This window comes from Nuphar pumila, chromosome 3 (assembly GCF_984573655.1).
Source record: "Nuphar pumila chromosome 3, dmNupPumi1.hap1.1, whole genome shotgun sequence".
Lineage (NCBI taxonomy): Eukaryota > Viridiplantae > Streptophyta > Magnoliopsida > Nymphaeales > Nymphaeaceae > Nuphar > Nuphar pumila.
In genome coordinates this window covers 139,712,907-139,730,451 of record NC_143251.1, presented here as the reverse complement: position 1 = coordinate 139,730,451, position 17,545 = coordinate 139,712,907, and the positions used below count along the sequence as shown (strand labels likewise).

Here is a 17,545-nt window from a genome sequence, read left to right as displayed (position 1 = left end):
TAATTTGCCCCCCTTAGTGGTGTTTGAAATCATCATTCATTATGTTATCCATGCTTATTTCAGGACCTAGGGCACTTGACAACGAAATAGATTATTTGTGATCGCTCATTAAAAATATGAAAGAATTGTGGTACCATGGCTTGCATATGTATGATGCATCCACATATTAAACATTTCAGTTGCATGCATTTCTCTTGTGGACTATAAATAAATTTTCTGCATTGAGTGGTCTAATAAGAGTAAACTTATGTGTCCCACGTGTAACAACGATACATAATACAAACATCTAAAGATTGATAGAAAGGCGTGTTACATAGGATATTGGCGATACTTACCTCAAGATCATCTATAGCAAAGGCAAAAGAATTTATTTAATAGCATTATTGAGAGTAGGATAGCAACGAAAGAATTATCTGAAAATGAGGTGTTAATTATGTAATTGGCACAACTTTCACATAGGTCATTTAGGAAGGATACAAGAAGGTTAAAGCATAGCGATATCGAGTTGAATTGGACCAATAGATGTATCTTATGAGAATTGTCTTACTGGTCGACATTAAAGTTAAGGCACAACTTAGATGTTATGCATATTAAAAAAACATATGCGGCAATGTGTTAAGTGTATTGCTAGATCTTAAGAACAAAAGACAATGAAAATGCACGAAAAGATTTATATGTAATAGGCATATGTCAGAATTTGCATCTATGCAATGGGTACGAAAAGGGTATGTTTACATATATCCTAGTGGCAGCGTTCACATTGGTAGGACCTGAGAAAACTAATTACCTTAGTTGGCTGAAAGAGGTAAAAAAAAATTATGCCTACACATCTAATATTGGTCGTCATGTGAACATTAACGATGGTAAGATGGTGGGAATGAAGAATCATGATTGTCATATTTCCGTTCAATGCTTATTGTCTGTTGTAATTCATGGACTTACCAACAAACAAATTTTCACAGCTTTATTTGAGTTGAGCATATTCTTTAAAAAATTGTATGCTAGGACTTTAAAAGTAGATATCTTTACCTGCATGAAGGACAGTATAGCTTTGATTCTTTGTAAATTAGAAAATATATTCTCATCTTATTTCTTTGATATCATGGTGCATCTAGCAGTTCATTTACCTTAAGAGGCTGAGCTTGCAGGATCTGCACAATTTCAATGGATTATCCAATTGAACAGTATCATGGGAAACTTAAGTGTTTTATAAGGAATAGAGCACATCTAAAATTATCAATTGTAGAGGCATATATCTCAGATGAATGGTTGACTTTTTGTTTCATGTATTTACGTGAAATTAAAATAAAACATAACTATGAAGAGCATAACTATAATGATTTGTCGGTTGAGAACCTTATAGGCTTATCTGTTTTCTCTCAATGAGCTTGTGGGTTAGAAACCTCCAAGTTGGTACCACTGGATGATGTTTCTCTAACTAGGGCTCGATGGTATGTACTAGATAATTGCAAAAAAAATAACATTACATTAGTTTTTTTTTTCCTAATTTTCCTTAAGTGAAGTAGCATATATAGTATGGTTATTTTTCATATATCAATTTTTAATATAGTGAACATAAAGAGGAGATTGCAAGAGAGAACTCTACTACAAATGTTGAACATAAACATCAAGAGGAGTTTGAAGCTTGGTTTAATGTTCTCATATGTCAGTCGAATGGATGAAGGTTAGTCAACAATTATGTGCTCTTGCATATAGCCCTGATCGTGAGGTCTTCAAGTTCTCAGGTTGTATCATGAACTGGATTAGGTTTCATACAAAGGATCGTAAAAAATACCATTGTTACCAAAATAATGATGTTGTAGTTCCATGCGAGAATGATAGAGGCACCATTGACTATTATGGTGTTCTGACATATGTTTATGTCTTACGTTATACAGGAGGACATACAATATTTTTGTTTAAATGTGATTAGTTGAAGTATAAATTGACCCGATAGACACCCATCATGAAGTGAAAATAGAGAAAGATTGGACCGACGATGACACATCTTTCGATGGTTAAAAAGAAGACGCATATAGGCTCACGAAGACATACTTTGATGATGAGGATGAAGATTCCATTGATTTAAGTGTAGACTCTGTCGATGATCCGGATTGATGGGGCATGCATACCTTCTGATAGAAACATGTTTCTTTCTCTCTTTATATATTTTGTATTTGATGTTTATCTTCATCTATATTCAGTTGCATGATCTTTGTCGTATGCTTAATGTCTATATCTTGTACTTTTGTTACTCTTGTTGTAATTTTATTGTGGCTCTTTAGTTTTACTGTATCATGTTTACTAGTTATATAATTGCAAATTCTTGTATTTTTGAATTAGGATTTCTAGTCAAAGAACTTTATTGTGTCTCTTTAATAACTTTTCCTTTATGCATGTATTTTTATATAGTTAACTGCTCAGGTTTGATCACTAAATATATAGTTTATTTTCTATGTTTTATGATTTCTCACATTGCACTAAGATTCTCATGTTCAAATTTTTTTATGCAAGTGTGGACACGTGCTGGATTTGGATGATTTTGCATTGTTCTTGTTTTTTTTTTTGATGAAACAAAGTTAATGAAAAAAAGCTCATGATGGATTTTAGTGTTTGATTGAGGATTTGGGTTTTATAACTATTAAAGTTTATTTTATGTTTTTGCTATTTAGGTTGAACAAACATAAGTTGTTTGTGTCTGAGGATATAGTGCATATTCTTACATTTTACTTATTATCGATGGAACTTCTTATTGTATATTATTAAAATTATTGTAATAATTATTGTTATGGGTTATTTTCAATTGTATATGTCTGATTATTTGAATTGAAAAGTAGTTTCTATAATAATAGAGAAATCTAAAATTTGAATTGAAGTCTAAAGTGTGTTTGAAGTGTTCTGTAATAACAAAGTTTGAAGTGTTATATTTTCTGTAATAATTGAAGTATTCTGTAATAATTAAAGTATTCTGTAATAATCGAAGAACAGTTTTTGTAAGAACAAAAAAATTTGCACGATTCCATGCGAATTTCTCATGAATCAAACAATTTTCCATATAACTATACAAAATTTCTATAAAAATTTGCATGATTCCATGCACATTTCTTTCTAATTGAATGAATTTTTGTCAAACTATGCAAAAGTTGTATGCAAATTTGCATGATTTCATGCAATTTTTCTTTTACTTGTGCAAATTTTCGTCAAACTATGTAGAAGTTTATGCAAATTCGTATGATTCCATGTGATTTTCCTTCTAATTGAGCAAATTTTCATCAAACTATGGGGAAGTTCTATGTAAATTTATATTATTCTATGCAATTTTCTTTCTAATTGAGTGAATTTTCATCAAACTATGTGAAAGTTCTATGCAAATTCGCATGATTCCATGCAAAAACTACTCAAGTTAAAATATAATTAAAAAAAAAGACTTGCTGACAATATTTGTCATCGGTTATATCAAAGTTAATAGCGACGATATTTATCGTTCACTTTCTTAATATAACCAACGATATTTATCGTCAGATATTTTTGATATATATTTTTTAATATAAATGTGACGATAATTATCGTCACCTCTAAGAGAGAACCGACGATAAAATATCATCGGTGTTATTAAATTTACTTGACAATATTTATCATCAAATTTAATAACTATAACCAACTATATTTATTGTTGGCTATTTGAACATATATGATTTTTTAATATCGCTAAGACGATAATTATCATCGACTTTTGATATATAGACAATGATATTTATCATTGATTTTAATTAGTATAACGAGGATAAATATCGTTGCTTTTAATTATTATTATCGATGACATTCTAGAGCCGACTATTTTATACCGGCTATATCATATCGTTGAATTTATTTTTAGATACATGATGATATATCGATATCGTCGAAAATAGTAATATAAACGATAATAAAAAGCCGATGATGCTACCGAAGATATTTATCATTGTTTATGTTATTGGATAGTATAAATCATATATTGTCGACAATTAATATGGTTGGCAATGACTTATTTTCTTGTAGTGGGTGGTTACTCCATGTTATATATATATATATATATATATATATATATATATATATATATATATATATATATATATATATATATTGGTACTTGTTTTTTCTTTCAAAATTTTAATTTTAGAATGTATTCGGCTAGGAATGCCAGTATGTGGTGTCATGTTCACAACAAAATTCTTACATATAAAGGCATGTAATGATGAAAATAAGCAAATGGTGAAATGACTCAATTGGTTAAAATATTCTCCAAGACAAGCACTGAGCATTCACACACTGATGGAGTAATAGTTCATCCCCTTGTCAGTATCGATAAATAATTAAAAAATATTTCATGTCAATCCGTGACACATGTTAAAATCATTAAAATAATATTAAAATTTAATTTTAAACAATTTTTGTATTTATTAAAAAACAACTGATTCAGGTTAGTATCTAGATTTCCTGCCAACACGTTCTCTACACCCCACTCACGGTAGAGAATGATAGGTCACCATGATGGCACAGAAGGCACTGGAGTTGGTTGGTCGCATTATAAGAAAGGAAGGAAACAGGCAAATCTTTCTGTAAATGCACATCACTATTTTCACATCATCTACATAGTTAACGGCAGTTGGGTGTTGGCAAACAAATTGAGCAGCTGGTGACTAGGCTCGTCACGAAATCGCCCCGTGTTTGATTGGTGCAATTGGTGAGTCAGAAGTAGCTGGTTTAGTTTAAACAAGTCCAGGATGAACAGAGACCTCAGGGGTTTGGAGGAATGGGATGGGGCCCTAGTCCGTTTAACCAGCAGTCTAGGTTCAAATTCCATGGGCAACAACCCCATACTTAAGCGGAGGAAGCTTGGTGACTTTCTGGGGTCGAGGGGTAAGCTCTCAAAGTTTTATTCTGATATGAACAGAGACAGTAAGTACGGCCGGCGGAGCCAGCGTGCCTAGGTCTGAGGGTTTGGTGATAAAGAAGAAGGTTAGATTAGAATCCAAGTCAGACTGAAAGGGTCCAGTTAGAATGAGAAGCCAAGTATGGTTTATGAAATTTCATACCAAACCCAGGTTTGACCCGAGTTCCGATTAAGATCCATGATTTTTCATTGTAAAAAACATTAAAAATATGATTTTACTGGGTATGGACCAGGTCTGGTTCATGTAATATTTATAGGACTGGGCTGGGAAACTAGACAAGCTGCTCATCACTCGGCTTGTGTTTGGCTCATAAAGAGCTTATTCGAATTCATAAAACAGGTTCCGCAAGCCAAAGAAAATGAAAGCTAAGGCCAGTCACTAAACCAGATTGGGTAACATTTTACCTTACTACTGTCACCTAGGGTCACAAGTAAACCATGTCTGCCACATCTGAGTCTTCAAATTGTTGCATATGTGCAACATTGCCAACACTTTTCTATTTAAAAGAGATGGATGCTTAAGGTCAAACCAACCATGTTCTCCTAACCAATTGTTCATATTATAGTGATACATGCTAAAACACCATCAGACTAAATTCTACATGGCTTTTTTCATCCTGATCAACACACACGACTATATGTTAGGACAGTACAATTGGTAAATTTGAACTGAAAGTGGTAATTGTCAATAACATTTCAGCACAAAAATCTACTGCAAAGAAGCATACATATTTGTTCATGAAGAGTGGACAAGTCAAAGAAATAGGTACCAAATAGGATAGCAAAGACTTTATAAAACAGTTATAGGATCTTAAACATATTTCACTCTGCTTTCTTTGCCACAAGATCCTCAATAAGGTCTGCTGCATCCTGCACAGTGACTATGTTTTGAGCACTATCTTCTCCCACACTAATTCCAAATTCCTCCTCCAGCCCCATCACAATCTCCACCTAAAATGGACCCCATGAAACACAGTCAAACATGCAAGGTAATGTCAATGAATAAGAATCATACTAATTAAAATGTATGCTAATATACAATGAACCAGCTGCTAAAAAGGATACAGTTATTTTGTGGCTTATAAATAATGTTATGAGAAGCTACCGTATCAAGAGAATCAGCACCAAGTGCAGAGAACTTCGAATCAGGAGCTACAGCAGAAGCATCCGGTAATGCCAATTGCTTCTTCACTATTTCACAGACTTTTTCTACTGTTTCTCGTTTGGCCTGTCACAAACAAACAATCTCAATGAGATATCATCTTTTTCAAAATTATCAGCCATGTGGGTGTAGTTTATAGCTGACCCCATGTAATTGAGATATGGTTTCATATAGATGATGGCAGTGATGTGCATGTTTAGTGTATGCCACAATTTTACAGGATTGAATTACCAATTATCAGTTGTAGTTTATAAAAAAAGCAGTGATATGGTGACAGAAAATAGCATCCAAAAGGCCGTTGCTGTGCTATACGGCTATTTCAGGAGTATTTGGAATAAAAAAAAAAAGAGACCTTAGAAAAGCTCCCTTCAGTTGTCATTGGTTTTCCTTTATTACATGCTGTAATGGCTAAGTATAATCAGAAATTATTCCCCATTCACCAACAGTCACTTTAGGCAATCCAAAGAATGCTTGTAAAATCAACACAAAAGAGAAACTGTAAACAAGCATGAATTTATGGGTTGTTGGACATACAGCACAGATAACTTGGAAGCGTAAAGGCCTTTGTGTCAAGTGCAGGGATCGAAACTTGCTCTTTTGACTGCAAAGAGAGATTGAACTGCTTCCATAATGTTTGCTTGCCACCTATAATATTAGCATTATCACATAAAATCATTTCAGACTCCAGGTACAGCAGAAACTAAAACCGGACAAATGTAACTCAAGAAACTAATAGTAACTGTTCTAGGTTAGAACCTTCTGATCCTGATCTCACATAATAAACTGTACTGCTAATGCATCAATATTACCGGCACCATCAAAATTGATAAAAATATTTCAAAACAAAAATATGAAATTTGAAATGGACTACATGATGAAAAAAATCCTCTCTCTATCTCATGGAAACAGCAAGCCAATTACCAAATATATAGTGTAGGATGAGTGTGAGCAAGTTCAGTTCTCAAAAGCAGTCTAGAATGCCATAACATCAAGGCCTATATTAATCACAATCTTGAGTTTGGTCCAAACTCCAGGATTCATGCAGGACATAAATGACAGTTTTCCCAAGAATTAATAATTTATTGCTATGTGAATAAAAAGTATCCTGGTAATTGTGAATGCCCATTTTGAGTTCCATATAGTCCCATTGGATTCTATTGGCATCATTGGATCTACTTCCAATCAGGTGGTTCTTATCAGTGTCAGTTCAAGGAATCCAGCTGCATCAGCTATACAAATGAAAGATCTTGCAAAAATCCAATAGCATCCGTGTTTGCTGAACAAATTGGCTGCAAAACGACAAATTTTTTGTACATCGATGGTAATGCTCAATAGGCATTGACAATTCTTATAAAAGCATAGACAATTCTTCAGGATGAAGGACAACGATCTATTCAGTTCTTTATTTCACATTCTTGACAAAGTGTTATCATAGTTGAGATTTAATCCTGTATATCAGGAGTAAATCTTGTCTGTTCGATGAGAAGTTGGTTGACATTCCTGCAGTGCTTAAGGAGAGTTGCCTAAACGGCAGTCATTAATTTCACCGTAATGGTTCGATTCATATCTCTCAACAAACAAAACATGCTTATTTCATCACTTAATATTGCTGAACTGAGCACTGTCTAGGTTGAAGTTATACATCAGATCATTAGGTACGTTCGAATTCTGGATCATGGAAAAAAGACGGCAATCAATGTCTAAAACATGATATATATCTCAAGGTAGGATTACAAAATGATTTCTTTGATACATATGGTTTCATCAATCCCTGTGTTATAAGATTGATCGGTGTTGTAGATAGCATTGGGACCAGACCCAGATAGTAGCACATAAAGGTGACATCCTACCATGATTATTCACCTTCCTGCTCTATCATCTCTTCTTGTAACTACTAACAAATCCTTCTAAACCAAACTTACACTGCCTAACAACATTGAGATAGGAATGCATCCTTATTATGCACATAGCTTTGTCTATTATTTGCATCTTTGCAAAATTGCTTGGCAAAAATGTTGCTCCCTTCAAGGGATCTACATACAAAATTAGCCTGCACGCATGAGAAAAGGAACACCAAATCATAACACGAGTTCAAAATGAATTCCCAGATTGCACAACCACTCTTTACAATAAAGTCAAGAATCTCCAAAAGTCACCTTTTTTAGTCTGAACTCCCTCTTCTCTATTCTTCTCCATGTCTTGGTTCTCGTTCTCTTCGTGCACATAAGAGAGGCTTGTGCTTTAGTTGGAACCGTTAAGGACGGTTTATAGATCATCAAATTCCCACATATGGAATGAGAAGTGGGTACATGTAAATGATCCAGACCTAACAAACAACAACGCTCCAAACCCGTATGGAGTTCATAAACCAAAGGCAATCGTTGACTGAAATGTATCTTCTTCATGTTAGTTGACCTAAGCCGAAACATTACTGCTGGTGTGGGGCTCAGCCTAACACAATGTATAGAGTCTGACACCTGCCTAGTGCTGGAAGTTCGGAAGGAGAAGTCATACAAGCTTTGAATGGAAGCCCTGGTAAATGGCGACAGTAACTCTTAACTGTCCTAAGGTAGCGAAATTCCTTGTTGCATAAGTAGCAACAAGAAAGAGAGTCGCCATCTACTATACTAAAAAGTAAAAACACTCTATAAAAGATATATGTGAAGGTTTTTCAATCCAATCTATCACGTTGAAGAAAGAGAACTACTATTCATATATATGCAATAGGGAAGCGTAAAAATTGGGGAGGGTGGTCCCCACATGCAGGCCGATGACCGACGTCCTTCCAACACATTTTATAGCCACACAACCTCCATGTGATTGAAAACTTGTGATCCAAATATTATGCATAATGGGCTCCAGAAGGTTAGCTAGAGGAACTAGCCAAATTGAAAACTTGTGATCCAAATATGAAGAAACTGCCTTCTCAAGAAATGATAGTGAGTGCAACTAATACAATGTAAGATCCTCTTAACACAGCAAACATGACATGAATTATCGATCTTGATTCCTTTATGAGATGATCTTTTTTTTGGATGACAAGGAACCTTCCTAGGGACCCACACAAGTAAACCTGGGTAGTCCACCAAACCCTACATCTGTTTGTGCATAACCTTTACAGGGAAATTATTTGATTAGATCCAATCTCAGATATAACATACCTATTATGGATAATTTAGAAAAGTTACTATCTAATATTTGCTGTGTAACTAGGTCCTGAATATGGCCAGAAACCATCCATCATTAATAACAATAAAGGTTCCACTAGAAAGAACCTCCTTGCAGGAGAAATCTCCCAGTTGCCCATTCCCAAGGTTTTGATCCAATAATTAACAAGAGACAGCTTAACATCTTTCCATTGGTTCTCAACAAGTTGTAATAAACATTATCAAATCACCGGGTTGAGATATCCTCAATTCCCATAATCTTTCTGATTCATTCTAAATGACAACCCTGTGGACCTAATCTTTGCGATTCTGGTCACTGGACTGCAACCTATGTGCATCCTAGGTATTTGTCCTTGTAGAATAAAGAACTAGCACTCTGTCACTGCCTGAAGAAGCGGAACAGGGGAAGCACCATTTTCATCAAACCCACTAAGCACAATATACCCTGCTTCTTTTCATTTTAATCTCATCAGTACTATGAAATTTTCTTCAGCAGAAGACCTATATGGATGTCATTATTTTAATGTTAAAGCTAATTTGAAGGCAATTAGAACATCATCACAAGTCAAACCTGTGATAAAAATTATTATGTTTAACTCCCACGACTCTCTATAGCAAACATGCAATCACAATTCCCCTATGCATGACATGAATAACCAATACAGTCATTGACATTTTCACAAGAAAACACCCTTTTCTCGATCAATAATCACCACATTGAAGGATGTCTGGCCCTGGAAACAAGCGCTCCAGTTTGAGGAACCTAGAGTGCACCAAGGACACACATTTTTGTATTGGCAAAATGCCTTGAGAAAATACTCTGTTCTAGATCTTCTGATCTAATATGCTTTTGCAAATGCATGCCAAAATGTCAAAAAAGACTTTCAAAGAGTGAAGGTGCTCCACTTTTGCTACTACAGGCTTCTCAAGTGGCTTATAGTACTAATTCACTTATCACATAAGAACAATCCTGATGGAGCAGATTTTGAAGGCGTGTAATACCAAATCAACAGTTGTAATAATTCCCAAAAAGTAAGACATTAAAAAGGTAAAATAAAAAAAGAAAAAGAAGACAAAAGAAGGAACCTGGTAGATCGTCCTAACTGCAAACAGTTCATGCTTTGAAAAGGATCACTAAATTCTCATGTAATTTAATTTGAGGATCATAAATTAACTCATTGAGAAATGGGCATTAAAATAAAATAACAAAAAGACAACACCAACAACAGATACTCAATTCAGAAGAAATTTTTGATCTATCTAATGTATAAACACATTCAACCTTTAGGGGCTGTCTTAAAATGGCAGGATTAACTAAAATGTGCATGAGCGCTTTCACACATGCATGTTCTTAGGCTAATCCTACACTCATGCATAAGAGCTTGTAAAATCAGTCGTTGCATTTGTCAGCATCTGGTCATGTTGGCGGGTTTTTTGGATAGGATACACTTTCCTTAAGTTTAGGAAATTGATATTTCATGTATCCTTATCCTTGTTACTTACCATTGTTATCCATGGTAAGTCTGGCCTCCTCTTGATTTGTTACTATCTTGAAAGATCAAGGCTGCCGTATTTATGTGGGTGATTGCAACCAAAATCGTGTGAAAGATATTGAGAAATCGTCTTTCCTCCGTGGATGTAGGCTGAGTAATGTTGAACCACGTAAAAGCCTTTTGTTCTCTCTTACCTTCCTGCACTTTGTGCTTATCACCACATGAAGTTCTGGTTTGTAACATGGTATCAGAGCGCATCTATTCGATCCTCTATAAGCATATGATTGTTTGCTACGGTGGTTTTTTTCTCATAATTGCAGTTTTTGCATCCAGCCAAACATCTTTTTTTTGCTAGTCCATCTTCCCGGTAAGGTACTTCTTTGGATTAGTTATGACTGATATTTCTGGGTTTTCCACCAATGCCACCCCACAAAATGCTTCAAATGCAAAAATGGTGATTCAAGATCAAAACCCCACCCTTAAGATTACCACATTTCCATTAAATGGAACAAATTATCTCAGTTGGTCTAAGGCAGCCAGTTTGTTTTTTAGTGGCAAATGGAGGCTGGGGTATGTAACAGGAAAAATCCCTCGTCCAGATCAAACTAATGTTGCGTATGACGAATGGGAATCCTCAAATCATTTGGTGATGTCTTAGCTGCTTAATTCAATGGAGCCAAGTATCGTTGAAGGTTTCCTTTTTTTAGAAACTGCCCAAGAAATGTGAGAAAGTATTCGTGATGTTTATGGGGCACAAAATAACCTTCCTCGAATTTATCAAATTCAGCAAGAAATTGCTCTCTACGACCAGCAAGATAAGCCATTTCATACTTATCTTGGTGCTCTTTGAGGTCTATGGGACGAGCTTGCTCAGTACCGTCCCTCCACTGGTGATCCCGAGATCATTAAAAAACAAACAAAGGAGGATAAAAATTTTAAAATGTTGGCAGGACTTAGGCCTGAGTTTGAATATCTTAGAAGTCAGATTCTCATGTCAACACCGTTATCAACTTTTAATAATGTATGCTCGATTATTCAACGTGAGGAGTCCAGACGCAAGGCCATGAATCCCTCCTCACAACCAGCCGAGATTGCGTATGAAAAAATGGCCTTTAAGGCTGATCATGGCCATGAATATCAACTCCCTACTGTAGCCAACGTCACTGATCAGAAAGACACTTCAAGAAGGCCAAAATTGTGTTGCAGCTACTGTAAGAAGGCTGGTCAAACAAAGGACAGATATTGGGAGCTTCATGGTCAATCATCTAAATCCAAGCCCACTAGTTTTGCAAATAAAAAAAGAGACTCCTCTGCAGCAAATTCAGTCTCTATTGCTGATCTAAATCCAAGCCCCCTTGCAACAATTTAACAAAACTCATGTTGTTGTCAGTCAACTCATTTCATGAAGATACGGCAGGTAATTTTTTCTCTTTTGTTTCTAAGACTTTACCTGAAAAATGGATTGTTGACACCGGGACTTCCGACCACATGACTGGTCAATCACTTCAGTTGCACGATATTCAGTACTCAAAGGAGAAATTTGTATGCATTGCTGATGGAAGCAAGGTTGAATCGGTAGAACTCAGTTTTTCGACAAATATGCTCCTTTAAAAGTCCATTGCATTCTAAGTTTTCCTGCCAGTTTACTATCAGTTAGTTGCATTACCAAGAGTCTTGATTGCTTAGCCATTTTTTTCGTCTGACAATGTGGTCTTTCAGGATCAAAGGACACGGGCAGTGATTGGTAAAGGGCACCAGCATGATGGCCTATATTTTTTGGATGATAGTGATAAGGCTCTTGTTGCCTACAATCCTAAAGAGTTAAGCATGCAGTGGCACACAAGATTAGGTCATCCTTCACAAAGGGTCCAAAATATGTTATTGCTACATCTGCCTTTTGTTTCAATTGCGTGTGATGCTTGCAAGTATGAAAAGGCAACTTGATTGCCTTTTCATCATTCTCATAGTAGGTCTGAGTTTATGTTTCAGTAGATACACTCGGATGTCTGGGGACCCGCCCCAATAACAACACATCTGGGATACAATTATTTTGTTATGTTTATTGATGATCACTCGCGAGCAACTTGGATTTATTTTCTTAAAAATAAAAGTAAAGTTTCTAGAGTTTTTAAGGAATTTTATCAACTTGTCCTCACTCAATTTGATAAGAAAATCAAATCCTTCCGTTCCGACAATGGACGTGAGTTTATCAATAACATCATTGCTGATTTTTTGACTCAACATGGAATTTTACCTCAAAATTCTTGTGTTGGGACTGCACAACAAAATGGAATCGCGGAGCGCAAAAATCGGCAATTATTTAATGTAGCCAGGGCAATTATGTTTGAAAAACACATTCCCAAAGAATACTGGGCTGAGGCTATTGGGACAACATGCTACATTACAATCGGCTTCCTAGCTCCTCTGTTGAGGGATGTGTACCCTTGGAAATAGTTTATAATAAGCCCATCTCCATTTCACACTTGCGAGTATCCAGTTGCAAAGTGTTTGTTCATCTCCAAACACAAAGCAGAGATAAACTTGAACCCAAATCAGTAAAATGTGTTTTTTTTGTTATTCTACATTTAAAAAGGGTTATCGATGCTTTGGCCCAACACCAAAAAATTTTTACATCTTGCGAGATGTACATTTTTTTTAACAAGAATGTTTTTTTCATGAACCAGTTACCTTCTTTGATGAAGTTCATCCGCAGGGAGAGATTCAAATGGATGAAAAATCTTCTTCTTTCCAACCGGTTCTTCCCAATGTTCAAAACAGTGATGAATTTTCTGCCACAAATCTCCAAAGACCACCTAATCCAAACTCAACCACTCAAACCGATCCAAATTCAAATACTCCTGATGAACTAAACACCAATGAAGTCAACTTTGTTTTTACAGTTGCTCCTACTAGAAGATCCACTCGCATATCTAGATTACCAGAACGACCAAATGATTTCTACACTTATCTTGTTGCAATCTCACCTACATATTCCACCTCTCATCCCATCCAAAATTATTTTTCACTTAAAGGCCTCTCATCATGTTATGTATCCTATGCCCTAAGTGTCTACTCTCATCATGAACCAAACACCTTTTAAGAAGCCAATCTTGACCCAATTGGAGAAAAGCGATGGAAGAAGAAATTCAGGCTCTAAAAAAATGGTACTTGGGAAATTGTCTCTCGACCTGAAGGAAAAAAACTTGTAGGATGTTGATGGGTTTACAAGATCAAGTATAACAGCAATGGCTCCATCAAAAGGTATAAAGTCAGATTGGTTGCAAAAGGCTACACTCAAATAGAAGGAATTCACTATAATGAAATTTTTGGCCCTGTAGCTAAAATGAACTCCATAAGAGTTCTGTTATCTGTGGCCGCAAATAAGAACAGGAAAATGTTTCAATCTGATATGAAAAATGCATTTCTTCACGGAGATCTAGAAGAAGAAATATACATGGAATTACCTCTAGGCTATCATGTTCAAAATCATGAAAGGGTAGCTTGCAAACTAAAAAAGGCTCTTTATGGGCTTAAGCAGTCTCCACGAGCCTGGTTCGCTAAATTGAGTATGACTCTTTTTTAAATGGGTTTTAAAAGAAGTTTTGTTGACCACTCCATGTTTGTTTCTATTCAGGGATCCAAGACTGCTATCATGATTGTATATGTTGATAACATAATCATGATAGGGAATAATGAAGTTTTGATTGAGAAAATGAAAAAGATACTTCATCACAAATTCAAGATCAAAGACCTGAGAACCCTCAAATACTTTATGGGCTCAGAGGTTGCCCACTCCAACAAAGGAGTTTTTATTTGTCAAAGAAAGTATATACTTGATCTCCTTAAGGATGCTGAGATGCTTGCCGCCAAGCCTATAGAGAACCATGTTGATTCCAACAGCAAGCTAAGGAAGGATAATGGAAAACCAATGGAGGATGTTGGCAAGTTTTAAAGACTTGTTGGTCGTCTTATCTACCTCACCGTCACTCGGCCAGATATAACATATGTTGTAAATTTGATAAGTCAGTTTATGCATGAACCCAAAGAACCACATCTTGAGGCAGCTTACAGAATTCTTAGATATCTAAAAGGGTCAACATGAAAGGGAATCTTGATGAAAAGAAATGGTCATTTAAATGTTGTCGGGTATATAGATGTTGATTGGGTTGGAGATCCAAATGATAGAAAATCCACATCAGGATACTGTGTTTGTTGGTGGAAATTTGGTAACTTGGCGTAGTAAGAAGCAAAGTGTTGTTGCACGATCTGGTGCTGAAGCCGAATACCGCTCTATGGCTCCTGGAACCTATGAACTGATATAGATCAAGTCCCTGTTATCAGATATGGGAATCGAAGTTGATGAACCCATAAATCTGTTGTGCGATAATCAAGCCGCAATTTATATTGGAGCTAATTCAGTATTCCACAAATGAACAAAACACATTAAGCTTGATTGTCACTTTTTCTACAAAAAATTTAGTCTCAAGTCATTAAAAGTCCTCATGTCAAGAGTCAAGATCAGCTTGCCGATGTATACACTAAAGCTCTGGGAAAAGAAAAACATCATGCTTGAGGGGGAGATTGTTGGCATTTTTTTTATAGGATATACTTTCCTTAAGTTTAGGAAATTGAGATTTCATGTATCCTTATCCTTGTTACTTACCATTGTTATCCATGGTAAGTCTGGCCTCCTCTTGATTTGTTACTATCTTGAAAGATCAAGGCTGCCGTATTTATGTGGGTGATTTTAACCAAAATCGTGTGAAAGATAATGAGAAATCTTCTTTCCTCCGTGGATGTAGGCTGAGTAATGCTCAACCACGTAAAAGCCTTTTGTTCTCTCTTACCTTCCTGCACTTTGTGCTTATCACCACGTGAAGTTCTGGTTTGTAACAGGTCATCTACATATGAATGCACATCTACAAGAGTTTGCATCTACATATGCATGCACCATGTTTACGAAAGATGATCTATGCCCCATTGAGTGTATGCATGCACATGGATGGATGGATGCTAAAATGGGTACATAAACAACCCCACCCGCCAATGGGTCTGATCATGCATGAGATCCATGTGCCAGTGTATGTTCAAATGTATGCATGCAAGAATTGACAAAAGAGTCATGCGTGCATATATCAACATGGTAGAGAGAGAGAGAGAGAGAGACCTTGGTTGATGAAAAAGGAAATGATGAGAAGTTGATAGAGTTGGCAGCCATTGTTTACTGTATCCTTTCTGTGAATTCTGTGATTTCCACTTCCTGGGCCTTCTTTGAATCCACACAAGGAACAAAAGGGAGGAGTCCTCTCAAGCTCTTTTGGAACAAGGGAAAACAGAGGAGACTTCGGTACTAAAAGGGAGAGCAAAGCGGAGAACACGAAGCGCGTGACACCAAGGAGTAATTAATACGTTCCAACTAAAACCATTATTTTTATTTGGCAAAGTTCACACTGAAACCATGTGACTCTCTCTCTCTCTCTCTCTCTCTCTCTATATATATATATATATATATATATATATCATGAATGGCGCGAGCGACTCGGTCAATTCCGAAAAGATCTGAACAATAGAGGCATTTCATCTAGGAATATCCGAGTCATATGAGTGTCAAACCACCGAGTCGTTTCATAGAAAACAATCTGAAGGGAAAAGGACAGAAAAACTCATCTGATCTGAAATATAACGTCAATCCTAAATAGAAATGCACTAATTCCAAACACTAAATAGAAAAACCATAATTCAATCCATAAATCAAAAACCTTAATTTAGGATGAGATCAGAGATATGCATTTGGATAAAAATAAAAAACCCATGTTAGGGCTTTTATTTTGTTTTGTTGGATTAGGGTTTTTAAAACCCTAATTTGGTCCTCCGATTGAGGGCTTCCACAGCCCTAATCACATTTGATTGAGGCATTTCAAGGGAAAGAAAGAGAGAACGGAGGAAGAAGAAAAGAGAGAGGGTGCCACCGGGAACTTAGCCAGTGAGGAGACGGGTAGTGGGGGAGTGAAATGACCCACCATCCTCGTTTGGAGTGTAACAAGAGGAGGGGGCTCCTTGGATACAGCCGTATGGGGGTAGAGTGATGTTATGGGATCCCTTCGTAAAATGGGTCAGCAAATTTGATCCCATTGTATGACCCCATAGTGGGTAGTGTTCACATTATATTATATGCAGCGATGCTGCATGGTGGGCATGCAGTAACCTTCCTCACGGCCATACATCTTGCATTTCTCCAGATGGATGTGATTTTCAGCCATACATCTTGCATTTCTCGATATGAATGTGATTTTCATTTCAAGAAATGTCGAGATGAAATGAATGGTCCGTCAGCAGTAGTGAAGCCGCATGTTAAGCATACATCCCTGCTGTATACTGGTTGTAGATCCCAACACCTGCATTTGAATTTGTTATCTTGAGATTTGCGTACTAATATAGTGATTTGACACATGTAAACTTACTTAAGAAAAAAACCAATGAACTTTTTCGTTGTCAATATCTTGTAGCTGATAAAAAAAATTCATGCTATATTGCATAAAGAAAAAAGGTATTCCCAAAACTTTATGCTACAAAGTGCAAACCAATGTTGTCAGTATCGGCTTTGAATCGTTGGGCCACCGATTTAGCTGTATCGATCCATCTGAATCATTCTGTATCAGTCAGAAAATAATAAAAAAATATTATGTCAATCATAACATGACACCTGTTACGTTATGAGTAACACATTTTAATACTCAGATATGGTTTGCAGAACATGGATTTTCTTATGGTTTTATTATTATTCATTTTA

At 36.0% G+C, this 17,545-nt stretch overlaps 1 protein-coding gene across 3 annotated transcripts; it reads right to left on the bottom strand.

The window, feature by feature from the left end:
• Positions 1–5,565: 5,565 nt before the first annotated feature.
• Positions 5,566–16,799, bottom strand: LOC149844078 (acyl carrier protein 1, chloroplastic-like). Of its 3 annotated transcripts, none has more exons than XM_090002040.1 (4): positions 16,725–16,799; positions 6,630–6,740; positions 6,039–6,161; positions 5,566–5,884 (listed from the first exon to the last, which is right to left on the bottom strand). In XM_090002040.1, the coding sequence occupies exons 1-4, from the start codon at positions 16,776–16,778 to the stop codon at positions 5,756–5,758; spliced, it is 417 nt and encodes a 138-aa protein (XP_089858166.1). In that variant the 5' UTR covers positions 16,779–16,799; the 3' UTR covers positions 5,566–5,755. The 3 variants fall into 3 exon arrangements, with proteins under 3 accessions (XP_089858166.1, XP_089858167.1, XP_089858168.1); XM_090002041.1 differs by lacking the exon at positions 16,725–16,799 and adding an exon at positions 15,923–16,061; XM_090002042.1 differs by lacking the exons at positions 6,630–6,740; positions 16,725–16,799 and adding an exon at positions 15,923–16,034 and having other exon boundaries at positions 5,567–5,884.
• Positions 16,800–17,545: the final 746 nt, after the last annotated feature.